The sequence below is a fragment of the Hemitrygon akajei genome, chromosome 6, assembly GCF_048418815.1.
Source record: "Hemitrygon akajei chromosome 6, sHemAka1.3, whole genome shotgun sequence".
Taxonomy (NCBI): Eukaryota; Metazoa; Chordata; class Chondrichthyes; order Myliobatiformes; family Dasyatidae; genus Hemitrygon; species Hemitrygon akajei.
The window spans coordinates 25524568-25537937 of record NC_133129.1 but is presented as its reverse complement, the minus strand read 5'-3'; the positions used below and the strand labels follow the sequence as shown (position 1 = coordinate 25537937).

The 13370-nt window shown below is 40.1% G+C and overlaps 1 protein-coding gene across 2 annotated transcripts in view; it reads right to left on the bottom strand.

The window, feature by feature from the left end:
- galnt7 (UDP-N-acetyl-alpha-D-galactosamine: polypeptide N-acetylgalactosaminyltransferase 7) overlaps positions 1-13002 on the bottom strand; it is a 126191-nt gene extending 113189 nt beyond the window's left edge. The window contains exon 1 of one of the 2 annotated variants that reach the window (XM_073048003.1): positions 12506-13002. In XM_073048003.1, coding sequence (XP_072904104.1) covers positions 12506-12634 — 129 coding nt within the window. In that variant the 5' untranslated portion in view covers positions 12635-13002. The remainder of the gene's footprint in view (positions 1-12505) is intronic. The other variant, XM_073048002.1, reaches the window with a different exon arrangement.
- Between the last annotated feature and the right edge of the window lie 368 nt (positions 13003-13370).

Sequence of the window (13370 nt, the reverse complement as noted above, 5' to 3'; positions counted from 1 at the left end):
AACAGCTGATGTTTCAGGCCGAGACCAAAATATCAACTGTTTATTCCTGACTTCCTGAGTTCCACCAGCATTTTGAATGTGTTATTTTGAATCCTTTAATGGGTTTGGATCAGTAATTGGTATAGTAGCAGTGTCAATATTATTGATTATCCTGAGCCAAGGACTGAAGGAAACTCACATTTGGCAAAACTACTGGAGTTCTTTAAACTTAGAATAAAGTAGGAACAAATCAAAACCATCTCTTTGGATTTTCAGAAGCCTTAACATAAAATCCTACGAGGCCAATTAACCAATTAGAGTACAGTTGGAGTTGACATACAATAAATTGCCATACATTGAACAAAACACACTGGTAATAGATGTTTCGTTTTTAGGTTGACAATAATCAGTGAATTACCACAGGAAACTGTTTGGGGCCCCAGGTATTCATGATCTATATCAATGATTTGGGTGAAAAGGACTAAAAGCCATAGTTTCAAATTTGTTATGATGATCTGAAAGTGAGTAACACACAGAAAATGCTGAAAGAACTCAGCAAGTCTGAAAGTGTATATGGAGGGGAAAAAACAGTTGACATTCTGGACCAAGACCCTTTATCAAGTCCTGATGCAAGGTCTCGGCCCAAAATGTCAACCGTTTGTTTATTTCCCTTCATGCTGCCTTACTACCGTAGATTCCGGATTTTAAGCCGCTACTTTTTTCCCACATTTTGAACAGCTTTGAACTTTGCGGCCTTTAATCCGGAGCGGCTAATACATGATTTTTTTCATGCCGCCTCGTAAACATTTTGCCTCATAACAGTAGACCAATAAAATTGATGAGTAGTTCACAGAGGTCCAATGAAATTGTACGATAAATCAAGCGCACTTTCACAATTAAATTATTGTAAATCAGTCATTTGTACTCACCCTCATCAACATGGAAAACACTCGAAGCATTGTGCTGCCTTATGGCAGTTACTTAGTTTATAATATTTTCGCTTAGTAATTCATTTTCTAGTTAAAGTTAGAAGAGTTTTAACTATATTTGTTTTCTGTACTACATCGCGGGATGCTATGACGTCACACCCGGTTTCGCGGTGTCTTGTGGGAAAATGCCGGTTTGCGATGAAACGGGACGGAGGGAGGGAGCGCATTACGCGAGCGGCTTTGGATCTGAGCGAACGCTGCTTTTAAGTTAAAGGTGATCAATAACTTTTCCTGGTAGGCTGCAGTATATACATTTTTTACCAGTCGTTAGGAGATATTGGAATGTTGTTCAGTAAAGAAGTATACGCAACCTATATTTAAAAGTAGCCGCGTTACGGGCACGGTTCGAAAAAAAGCATTTGCAATATGTATTTGTTTTTGTTACCATATGGATTTAATTAAAAGTTAAAAAATCCTCACGTGTAATATCTTTCTGTGTAAATATCTCATATTACAACGTGGGACACCTGCGGCCGAAAATCCGGTGCGGCCTAAAATCCGGTGCGGCCTTTACAATTAAAAAATTGATTTTATTTCTAAAATTAGAGCCAGCGGCTTTTAATCAGGTGCGCTCTGTAGTCCGGAATCTACGGTAGTTGAGTTCTTCCGGTATTTTGTGTTGCCCAAGACTTCAAGCTTCTGCAGAATCTTCATTTATGATTTGAAAGTGCATAGGATTGTGAAAAGGATGTTCCTAATAGACTTAATGTTGATGTGAATTAGCTGAGTGAAAGAATGATAACAAGGCAGCTACAATATAATGTAGAATATGTAAAGTTATTCACTTTGATGCACTTACAAAAAAGCAGAATATTTTTTAAATTGGTGATAAAAATGGCCATGACAGTGCCTTGTGCAGCTGGATCCTGGACTTACTGACAGATCGCCAGCTGGTGGTAAGAGTGGGCTCCCTCACCTCCACCCCTCTGATTCTCAATACAGGAATCCCTCAGGGCTGTGTACTAATTCCCCTCCTTTACTCCCTGTATATCCCTGACTGTGTTGCCACCCACAGCTTCAATCTGTTACTTAAATTTGCCAACACTACATTGATTGGCCTAATCTCAAACAATAATGAGGTGGCCTACAGGGAAGAAGTCATCTCTCGGACACAGCGGTGTCAAGAAAACAACCTCTCCCTCAATGTCGCAAAAACAAAGGAGCTGGTTGTGGATTACAGGCGGAATGGAGACTGGCTAATCCCTATTGACATTAATGGATCGGGGATTGAGAGGGTAAACTGCTTTAAGTTTCTCAGCATCCACATTACCGAGTACCTCATGTGGTCTGTACACACCAGCTCTGTGGTGAAAAAGGCACAACAAATTTCACCTCAGACAGTTGAGGAAGTTTGGCATGTGCCCCAAATCCCAAGAACTTTCTGCAGGGGCACAACTGAGAGCAGCCTAACTGGCTGCATCACTGCCTGGCTTGGGAACTGTACCTCCTGTAATCGCACTCGCAGTCGAGAGTGGTGCGGACAGCTCAGCGCAATTACAGTCATGAACTTCCCATGATTCAGGACATTTTACAAAGACAAGTGTGTAAAAAAAAAAGGCCCATATTATGGTTGGGGACCCGAGTCACCCCAACTATAATCTATTCCAGCTGCTACCATCCGGGAAATGGTACCGCAGCATAAAAGCCAGGACTTCTTCCACCAGGTCATCAGTCTGATCAACTCACGCTGATTTGAGTGTATTTCTATGTTACATTAACTGTTCTATTTATTACAAAATTATAAATTACTATGATTGCACATTTAGATGGAGACGTAACAAAAATTTTTTACTCCTCATGTATGTGAAGGACGCAAGAGATAAAGTCAATTCAAAAAATTGGGTAATGTTGATATTTAAAGCCACCTTTGTGTTTGTACACAAGTCATTAAAAACCAACAGGGAGCTGCAGTGAGCAATTAAAAAGACATACTGTATATGGAATTAGGAAGGATATACTGGCTTTGAGGCGGTGCTGAGGAGGTTCATCAGGTTAATTTCAGAGATGAGGGGATTAGACTATGAGGAGAGATTGAGTCACCTGGGACTGTATTCACTGAAATTCAGAAGAATGAGAAGTGATCTTATATAAACAAAATTATGAAAGGGATAGATAAGATAAAGACAGGAAAGTTGTTTCCACTGATAGGTGAGACTAGAACTAGGGGACATTGCCTCTAGATTCAGGGGAGTATATTTAGGATGGAGACAAGGAGAAACTGCTTTTCCCCAGAGAGTGGAATTCTCTGCACAATGAAGCAGTGGAGGCTACCTCAGTAAATATATTTAAGACAAGGTTGGATAGATTTTTGCATTGTAGGGGAATTAAGGGTTATGGGGGAAAAGGCAGGTAGGTGGAGAGGAGTCCATGGCCAGATCAGCCATGGTCTTGCTGAATGGTGGAGCAGGCTCGACAGGCTAGATGGCCTACTCCTGCTCCTATTTCTTATGTTCTTATGTATACATTTGCCTTCATTACAAGGATTTTGAGTACAGGAATAAAGATATCCTAGTTAAATTACACAGAACCATGAATATTGCATACAGTTTTATATGTTTAAGACAGAGTTGATAGATTTTTCAGAAAGCAATTTGGTGAAAGGTTACCACATGTAGAATGTAATGGAGAGCTGAGGTTACTATCAGATCAGCCAAGGTCTTATTAAATAGTGGAATAGGCCCAAGAGACCCAATCCTGTTAATTTAAATCCAGAGTCTTACAGCATGAGAACAGACCCTCCAGCTTACATCGTTCATGTCAACTGTGTTGCCCAGTAAGCTAGTCCCATCTGTTTTTGTTTGGCGCACAGTCCTTAAAGTCTCTCTTATCCATGTACTTACCTAGATGACTGTTAAATTGTATTTATTTTTTTAATTTAGAGATACAGCATGGGCCCCTGCTACCCAATTACACCCATGTGACCAATTAACCTCCTATTTGTACAGTACATCTTTGGAATCTGGGAGGAAACTGTAATACCTGGAAGAAACCCATATGGGGTCACAGGGAGAACATTAAAGTACCTTATGATCAGCAGATGAAACTGAACCCTGGTTGCTGGTGCTGAAATAGCATTATGCTAATCACAACAGTAATAGTGCTGTTCTTAACCAGTATTTATAGCAGCTCATTCCAAATAGAATCACCTTTTGGGTGAAGCTGTCCCTGATGTCCTTTATAAATATCTCACCTCGTCTTAAACCTACGCCCTCATGTTTTTAGAACCTCCTGCTTGGAAAAAGAATATGTACTTTCATCCTGTCCATGACCCTCATGATACCTCTATCAGGTTTCCCCCTCAATCTTCGACATTCCAGGGAATACAGTGCTAGTCTACTCAACCTCTCCTTGTAATTCGTACCCCCTCCCCCACCTCAAGTCAGGGGAACATTCTGATAAATCTTTTCTGCACTCTTCCTGTTTGCATGTATGATCACGTCAACAAGGGTGGATGAACTGTGAAGTTCAACAATTGCTGCTTCTGCCTGTCAAACCAACTGAATAACAAATGAATGAAGCTTTCTTTTACCACTTGTCTCCAAGTAGAGATGTTACAATCAGCATTTGTTCTCCATTGACAACATGTAAAAGAAAGTCATTTCAAAAGGTTTTTAAACCTCAAATTTTGGTCAACAGCAACAATTGCAAAATAGGGGAAGATAAAATTTATTTCAAATTTGTTCCTGTTCTTACCATTATCTCTAAATTTTCTGCTTTATTTGTCATGCAGTACTAAGTGTCTTTGAGCTCTGGATAACCCTACTATCAAGCTATCCCTCTTTGCACACAGAATTAATTATTATTAGAAGCCATAACTCACCAAAGGAATGTAGCAATAAAATGCCATTTACAAAGTGAGGAATTAAGAGATACAATAAGATTTTTGAAGGGCAAAGTAATTTTCGTGGACAATTCTTAAGCTAGTAGATCACAGTTATTGAAAAACAGAACTACAGATACTAGAGACAGTAAATCTCTGATAATCCAACAACCTGGTAATTTGTCATTACTGGACCAGCAGATTTTCTGGAATACTGGAAATTGTTATCAAATTATCAAAACATTTATATTTCCCAGTTTCCATAATACAAAGTAGTATGACAACATTTCCAGGTAGTTGATGACATTAAAAGGAGCAAGATATATACAAACGTTTGTACAAGCACTCTGAACCTGAGCTCTGGATGCAGCCTACCCATGTTTCTCACATCAACCACAACAGTAATAGTGCTGTTCTTAGCCAGTATTTAGATTTGGCTGCACATTTGGCCCACAGATCACACCCTAAACCCACTCTAGTCACCCAGATTTTTGTCCACATTCCATTTGCATGCTGGAACCCGTCTCATACTCTGGATGGATGAATAAGCAAAAAAATGCAGATCATTATAATGTCTGATCTATTTGATGCTAGATTGGCATATTTGAAAATGCTGCGGATACTGAACAGATCAGACAGCATCTGTGGAAAGTAAAACAGAGAGAAAGTTTCAAATTAATGATCCTTCAACCACCATTTCTCAAGTTCTTAAAGAAGATAGTTGACTTGAAACATTCAATCTGCTTCCCTTTCCACAGATGCTACCTAACCTACAAAAATACCAAGCAAGTTTTGTTCATTTGTTGAGTTCCTTAAGTGGGTGTTGATGTATCCAATTAGAGATCTTGATTACCTACGAAATAACATGATCACGCTTCAAGCCAATTTATAAAACATTTAGAACTGATTCAAATTACAATATTCAATTTGATAGGATCCTTCCTGAATTTTATTTCAGTGAATCTGTAAATTATTTGAAGTAAGAAAATTTTTTCTACATGAGAGATTTAATGAACCAATCTATACATTTACTCAAGCATGAATTACATCGACAGCATTATGCCAGTGAAAAAATATATTACTGCATTATACATAATCCAGAATTAAATTTAGTAGGTACTATTTGTACTTTGCTCATGACTTCCATTTTAAACAGTTTGTCAGAAAAGACTTCAAACAGACCTGCTGCATCGCATTAGCAAGAAAAGGGAAATGACTAAAACTAGTAGTCCGAATCCATTGCTGGAAATGCAGGGGTTTACAGAAATGAATACATAAACTCACAAACAACAAATAAATTAACAAATAAGAAAAATCAGAATTACACTGGAGGACAGTGGCCAAAACTTAAAAGGCAAATCTCTGGCATCTGTAAATATGAAACTGATTTTCAATGATAGATGATTTATCATCTGATCAGTGCTCAGTCACTTATAACCAACAACTGAGGCTCATTAATAGAATACACCTCTGAAAATTTTTCCCATTTAATAACTTTATACAATTATAATTTTAGAGCAAATCACTTTCACAGTTAAAAAAAACTAGTATCACAGGAGTAAGTCCAGGATTCCTAGTGTCACAATACACTACAGCATAGCAACAGGACTTTCAGCCTATTTAGTCCATGCTGAACCATAAATATGCCTAGTTCCATTGACCTGCACCTTGACCATAGCCCTCCATACCTCTCCCATCCCTGTATCTATCCAAACCTCCCTTAAATGTTGCATTTCTACTTTTCTGGCAGTTTGTTCCACATTCGCATAACCCTCCCGAGTGAAGTTCCCTTTAACTATTTCACCTTTAATGCATGTGCTCTCATTCTAGTTGCACCCAACCTCAATGGAAAAAGCCTGCATTTACCTTCTCTATAGCCATCATGATTTTGTATACCTCTATCAAATCTCCCCTCAAACTTCTGCTTTCTAGGGAATAAAGCCCTAACCTATTCCACAGGTCCTAACCCATTCTCTGTACCACAGGTCCTCAACTCCTGGCACCATCCTTGTAAAATTTCTTTGCAGTCTTTCAATCTTATTTACATCTTTCCTGTAGGTAGAGGACCAAAAGTGGACACAATTCTCCAAATTAGGCATCACCAACATCTTCTATGATTTCAAGATAACATCACAACTCCTGTACTCAATACATTGATTTCAGGCAGGAAGCCTTGTTTTTTAAAAAAATCCTTTCTACCTTATGGATCTGTATTCCCAGATTCCTGTTCTAACACACTCCTCAGTGCCCCACTGCACACTGTGCAAGGCCTACCCTAGTTGGTCCTCCCAAAGTGCAACACCTCACAATTGACAACATTAAATTCCATCTGATATTTTTCAGCTAATTTTTCCAGCTGGTCCAGATCTTCCTACAAGCTTTGATCATCTTCCTTGCTATTTACTACATCCTTAACTTTGGTGTCTTCCAAAAACCTTTATTCTCAGTCTATTGATCACCATCTGCTTTTTTTAAGTTTTTTAAGTTCTGAATTAGTTTCTTTGTTTTTTCCAAGTTCTTTCTCATTTTATCCCCCTAGGGCATCACTTAGGTGTTGACTCGAATAAAATCAAGCAACTAAGGCACTTTAGAGAAAAGACTGGAATTTGTGGCAGAATGATAAATAATTTGCCCCATTTAAAATATTTTAAACAAGTATAAAGGAATGGGAAGAAAGATTGTTATGCACCGATGACAGCAAAGGCAGATTCTTGATCTCATTAGCAAAGTAGTAAATTCTTCGGTTTTATTTATCCTTCATGCATAGAGGACTCTATGCGTGGCCCTTCAAGCCTGTTTCATCCTTCATTCAATCAGATGGTGCAGGACTGTGTACTTGCTGATTTCATGCCTACTACCAACTTTCTCGTTATGGTCACGTTAATGGGATACTGTACTGATGCAATGGATTTTCCCAGGCCCCTGGGTCCTTCAGACATCTGGCAAGAAATAGTAAGACATCAGTGGTGAAAAGGTTTCAGATGAAGTGCTGAGGAAACACCCTTGACAGCATTTAAAAGGCAGCAAAATGGGTTCTGATTATTGTCTCCTGTCAAATCCATCAAGGAATTAACAGCTTTCAGAATGTTGCAGACATTCAGATAGTTAAACATTTGCTTAAATGTTATTAAGATCTCAAAATTACCTTAGCATTAAGTAATATTTGATATAATAATTTTCCTTCTCTTTTCCAAAAACAAAGAAATCCGATTCAAATGACTGACATTTCCTATCCTACGTTGATCAACTACAGGACCAGACAGTCAGATTCCGTAACATAAGATTGGAGAACTTCAGCAAGATGAGCGTAATAATGCTTCATCAGAACTAGTCAGTTTTTGAACGCTGGGCATTTGGAAGTGTTGAATCCTGACGACACTAACTGACCGCCAGATAATGGGGAAACTGTTCAGCAAGCCACTGTAAGTGGTCAAAGACAGAGGTCAAAATGGGATGAGTAAACTAGAGCATGGGCAGCTGGAAGCTCACGGTTACCCTTGTCGACTGAATCCAGGTGTTTTGCAAAGCATTTATTCAACCTGCATTTATAGAACATTACAGTACAGAACAGGTCCTTTGGGCTATGATGTTGTGCTGAACTTTTAACCTATTCCAAGATCAATCTAATATTTTCCTCCCACATAGCCCTCCATTTTTCTTTCATCCATGTGCCTATCTAAGAATCTCTTTAATGTCCAAATCAGCTCATTCCATGCACCCACCACTCAGTGTTTGAAAAAAACCATCTGACACCCCCTCTATACTTCCCCCCCAGTCATTATTTTATCTTGTATTAGCCATTTCTTTTCTGGGGGAAAAAGGCACTATCACTTTATATATGCCTCTTATCATCTTATACATCTCTACAAAGTTGCCTCTCATCTTCCTTCATTCCAAAGAGAAAAGCTCTAGCTTGCTCAATCTTTCCTCATAAGACTTGCTCTCTAATCCAGACAACAGCCTGATAAATCTCCTCTGCACTCTCTCCATAACTTCCTATAATAAGGTGAACAGAAATGAACACAATATTGCAAGTGTGGTTTAACCACAGTTTTAATGAGCTGCAATATTATCTTGCAGATCTTGAACCAATTCCCTGCACCAATGAAGGCCAACACACCATATGCCTTCTTAACTATCCTATCAACTTGCGCAGTAACTGAGGAACCTATGGATGTGGACCCCAAGATCCTCATGTTCCGCCATACTGTTAAGAACCCTGCTAATAACCCAGCACTCTGGCTTTGTTCAACCTTCCAAAATGAATTACTTCACACTTTACTCCATCTGCCACTTCTCAGCCCAGCTCTGCATTCTATACAATGTCCCATTGTAACCAAGACAACCTTCTACACTATCCATCACACCATCAACCTTTGTGCCATCTGCCTTGTCATTAAGTTTCTTCAACACAAACAAAAGTGTACTATGAGTATTAAATGCGATGTAACAATGTGGAAGAGGGATAAGAAATTTGCTGCTATATCTGGAAAAAGTGCTTTCATCCTGGACAGCAGATTAACTTTATTATCTTTATTTGTCACACGTACATCAAAACATACTGTGAAAGGCGCCACTCTGCATCAAGTCCAAAGCCCGCAAGCATTGCCAGGCTTCCAGCGAAAACATAGCATGTTTTGGTCACTAACCCCAAGTGTGTCTTTGGAATGCGAGGGGAAACCAGAGATCCCAAAGGAAACCTACACAGCTGTGAGGAGAACATACAAACTCCTTACAGAGAGTGGTGGGAACCGAACCCCAATTGATGATTGCTGTTGGTGCAGAACTCTTGTGCTTGCTGCTACGTTAGCGTGCTGGCAAGGAAGTGTTACATCTCCTGCAGCTGCATTTTGGAAGGTGCCAAATAAAAAGGAATGAGTATTTTGGAACTGATTTCCGGTAATGAAGCAAAGGAACTGTTTTCTATCTTACAGAAGCAGCACTTTCCCTTTTTCCTTCTCAGTTTTCAACCATCTCCAGTTTGTATTGCCTGCAGATGGATCATCTCTGATACAACCCTCTCTCAACCAGTGCCACTTTTATCATTTACTCACTCTCAATTTTCAGTTTCTCATAGAGAAACATTTGAGCTCTGTAGACCACTCCTCTACAACTTCAATCATGTTTTGACTTCAACTTTTCACAGCTCTGATGCAAGGTAGATAGATAGATAGATACTTTATTCATCCCCATGGGGAAATTCAACTTTTTTCCAATGTCCCATACACTTGTTGTAGCAAAACTAATTACATACAATACTTAACTCAGTAAAAAAATATGATATACATCTAAATCACTATCTCAAAAAGCATTAATAATAGCTTTTAAAAAGTTCTTAAGTCCTGGCGGTAGAATTGTAAAGCCTAATGGCATTGGGGAGTATTGACCTCTTCATCCTGTCTGAGGAGCATTGCATCGATAGTAACCTGTCGCTGAAACTGCTTCTCTGTCTCTGGATGGTGCTATGTAGAGGATGTTCAGAGGTAACCAACCTGAAGTGTTAACCCCATATTTCTCCATTCACAGATGCTGCCCAACTTGCTGAGCATTTCCAGCACTTGGTTCTATTTTAAGATTTCTATCATCTGCAGTTTCTCAACTTTTATTCATTGTATTTATTTTCTGCTACGGGCAAAACTGCACACAATACTGCAAATGAGAACATTAGAAATAGAAGCATTAGGCCCTTTATGGCTTCTCCACTACTGAATGAGATCATGAGGTATCACCAAAGTACTGTATAATCACAGAATATCTTCCTTACATTTGTACTCCAATGCCTTTGCAATAAGGAACAATTTGTCTTTCTATTTGCATTCAGCATTCTTTATTACCTACATTTCATGAACCAGAACACCCACAGTACCAGTTTTACTAGCTGTCTCTCCATTTAAAAATATTCAGCTTTATTGTTCCAAATAAAGTGCATAATCCTACAGTTTCCTTAGATTGTTATATTCTTGCCCACTTGCCAAATTTACCATCAGTCCTTTGAAGATTTTTTTGCTTCTTCCTCATAGGCTATTTTCTATCCCTAACCTTGCATATCGTACAAAATGCTACTGATATATTTTCTTACAGAAACATCTGCATGATGCTAAACTATGGCACATCATCAGTGATGTTACCTGAGGTCATCAGGTGTTTCGGGTCTTTCAACATATATCCTCGCCCAGGCGACCCAACCGGGGTTGATCAGACCCCGGCCTGTGCCCTAGCAGCTACCCACAGATCTGCCCTCTTTATCCAGAGCCATCTTGATGCTTTCTCTGCTGCATCTGTGGTGGTAGAAATAGCTCTCCTTTTCTCTCCCATGATTCCAAGTGCAGTCTATACTTTGCAGAGCGACTGGCCTGCCAAGCCACGACAGTATTTTAGAGATACAGTGCAGAACAGGCCCTTCTGGCCCAACAAGCTGCACTGCCCAGCAACTCACCTATCAACCACAGGTCAATTTACAATGACCAATTGATTTACTAACTGGCATGTCTTTGGACTGTGGGAAGAAACTGGCGCACCCAGATGAAACCCATGCGTTCGTGGGGAGGATGTACAAACTTCTTACAGAAGACACCGGAAATGAACTACAAACTCTGTCATGCTAACTGCTAACCAAGTCAAAATGGAAGTCAGTATCCAAAGCCCTAGAATCAATGTTTGCGGCACCCCATTATTACTATCACTATTTTCTAGCAAAAAAGTTATTACACAGAAACATGCAATAAATAATAAAAAACTAAAATGCATCACACAAATGAACCCCGGTGAATTACAACATTTCACATTTAAATGAGATGCAGAATTAATTTAAGGGGAGAAAGAACAAATGCAGAAGACTTGAGCAGTGCCAAGTATACACAAGTATGAAGGGAACCTAGTTATAATTAGATTGAATGCAATAGACTGTAGTGCCTTCTACTGTCTATCACAGTGAAGTTCTCCAACAGAATGGAAAATAGAAGGATCAGGAGTGTCCTCTGCTGGGATTGGAGGTAATAAATATCCATAACTTATATCTGAATGGAATGGTGCATTATTCCTAGAAGTTCAAAATGAAAGGACACAAGTCTAGCTGAAAGAACAGGGTAAAGCTGGCAAGAATAAATTTCAGAGCAACTCTCTTAACGTTTCCATGTCAAGTGTAGTGAAACAAAATAATTCCAATTGACTTCAGGAAAGTGAAACCGAGTCCTCTTCATCAGGGGCATAGGTATAAAGCACACGAAAGGAAGGGGCTAAGAATTTAAAATAGTTAGAATTTTTAAAAATCAGAACCACCTTTTTGCTTACAATATCAGCCCAGCCATGAAGGTATGTATAATTCTATGTGAAACAAAATAGAGACCAATCCGGAATATTCACGGCTGACCCCAGGACATCCTCTCCTTACCCACGAAGGGGATAACTCAGCTCTAGTCACACCCTGGGGCCCGAGGCCTGCTATGGCCTGGATCTAACCCGTTATTTTGCGAGCAATTCCTCAAATAATAAGCGAGTCCGAAGCTGCAATTTCAGGTGAACTGAAATGACTGCGAAGGGGAATGGAGTGAGGTGGGGGAGGGTATGAAGAAGCGGTGGGAGGCTGCCACCACCACCCCCCCCCCCCCACAGCAATGGGGACCGGGCTAGCTCCGTCTCCATGGCAACGGCGCCTTTGAAGGGCCGCAGGCTCCACCTCGGGCCTGCTCCAACCCCCTTCCCCCTCCCCTCAACTCACCATCTGCCGGGCGAAGGGGTTGCCGTCCTCGCCCTGTGTCGACAGCAAGCGGGACCAGAGCGTCACCAGAGCCAGGAAAGTGCCGACGATCAGCAGACTGCGTAAGAGGAAGCCGAGTTTCACCCTCATGGCCCCCGCCGGGTTGCTCCACAACTTCAGTTATTTCCCCCCTTTCCTTCCCCGCACAAGTTCAACTTTCAGTGGGTCTCTACAAAGATAAATCTTCTCTTCGACCGCCACAAAGGTGCCGGGAATGAGTGAAGAGGGGAAAGCAGCACAGATTCTAGCGTCCACTGGGACGTCTTTTACAATAAATAATAATTTAAAATATCTATACAAAAATCAGTGGTGGAGGAAGGACTTAATTGTTTGCGTCCCTATCTTTCCGTTTTGATCGTCTTCCTACTTCGAGCAGCTTTCATGCACTGCTGCTCCCTCTAGCTCTCCGATAACATGTGCACCGCCCCCTTCCTTCCTCTCCTTCCTTCCCACCTCTTTCTCTCTAGCTATCTCACTCCTTCCCTCCCTTTCTCGCTCTTTTCCCCCTTATGTGTCCTGCCAATTGTTACGTTAATTACGTTAGATTCTCGCTTCAGTTTGTGTGACTCATCCCCTCACCCCCTTTACTACGGGTTTTCTTTAATATACTTTTAAAATAGATCCAAGTTTTTTTTTCAATTGTAGTTCATGAACGCAACAACTTTTAACTGCTATCACTAACCTTAAATGCGGTGGAAACATTCAGATGCTTGACTTTAATACTTGTGCACTCTTTTTTTATTGTTTGGAAAACGATGCGAATCCCTGGCTGTTCACAATATGAATAACCTTTATGTTATTCTGTAACGAAACCCAATTTCCCTCG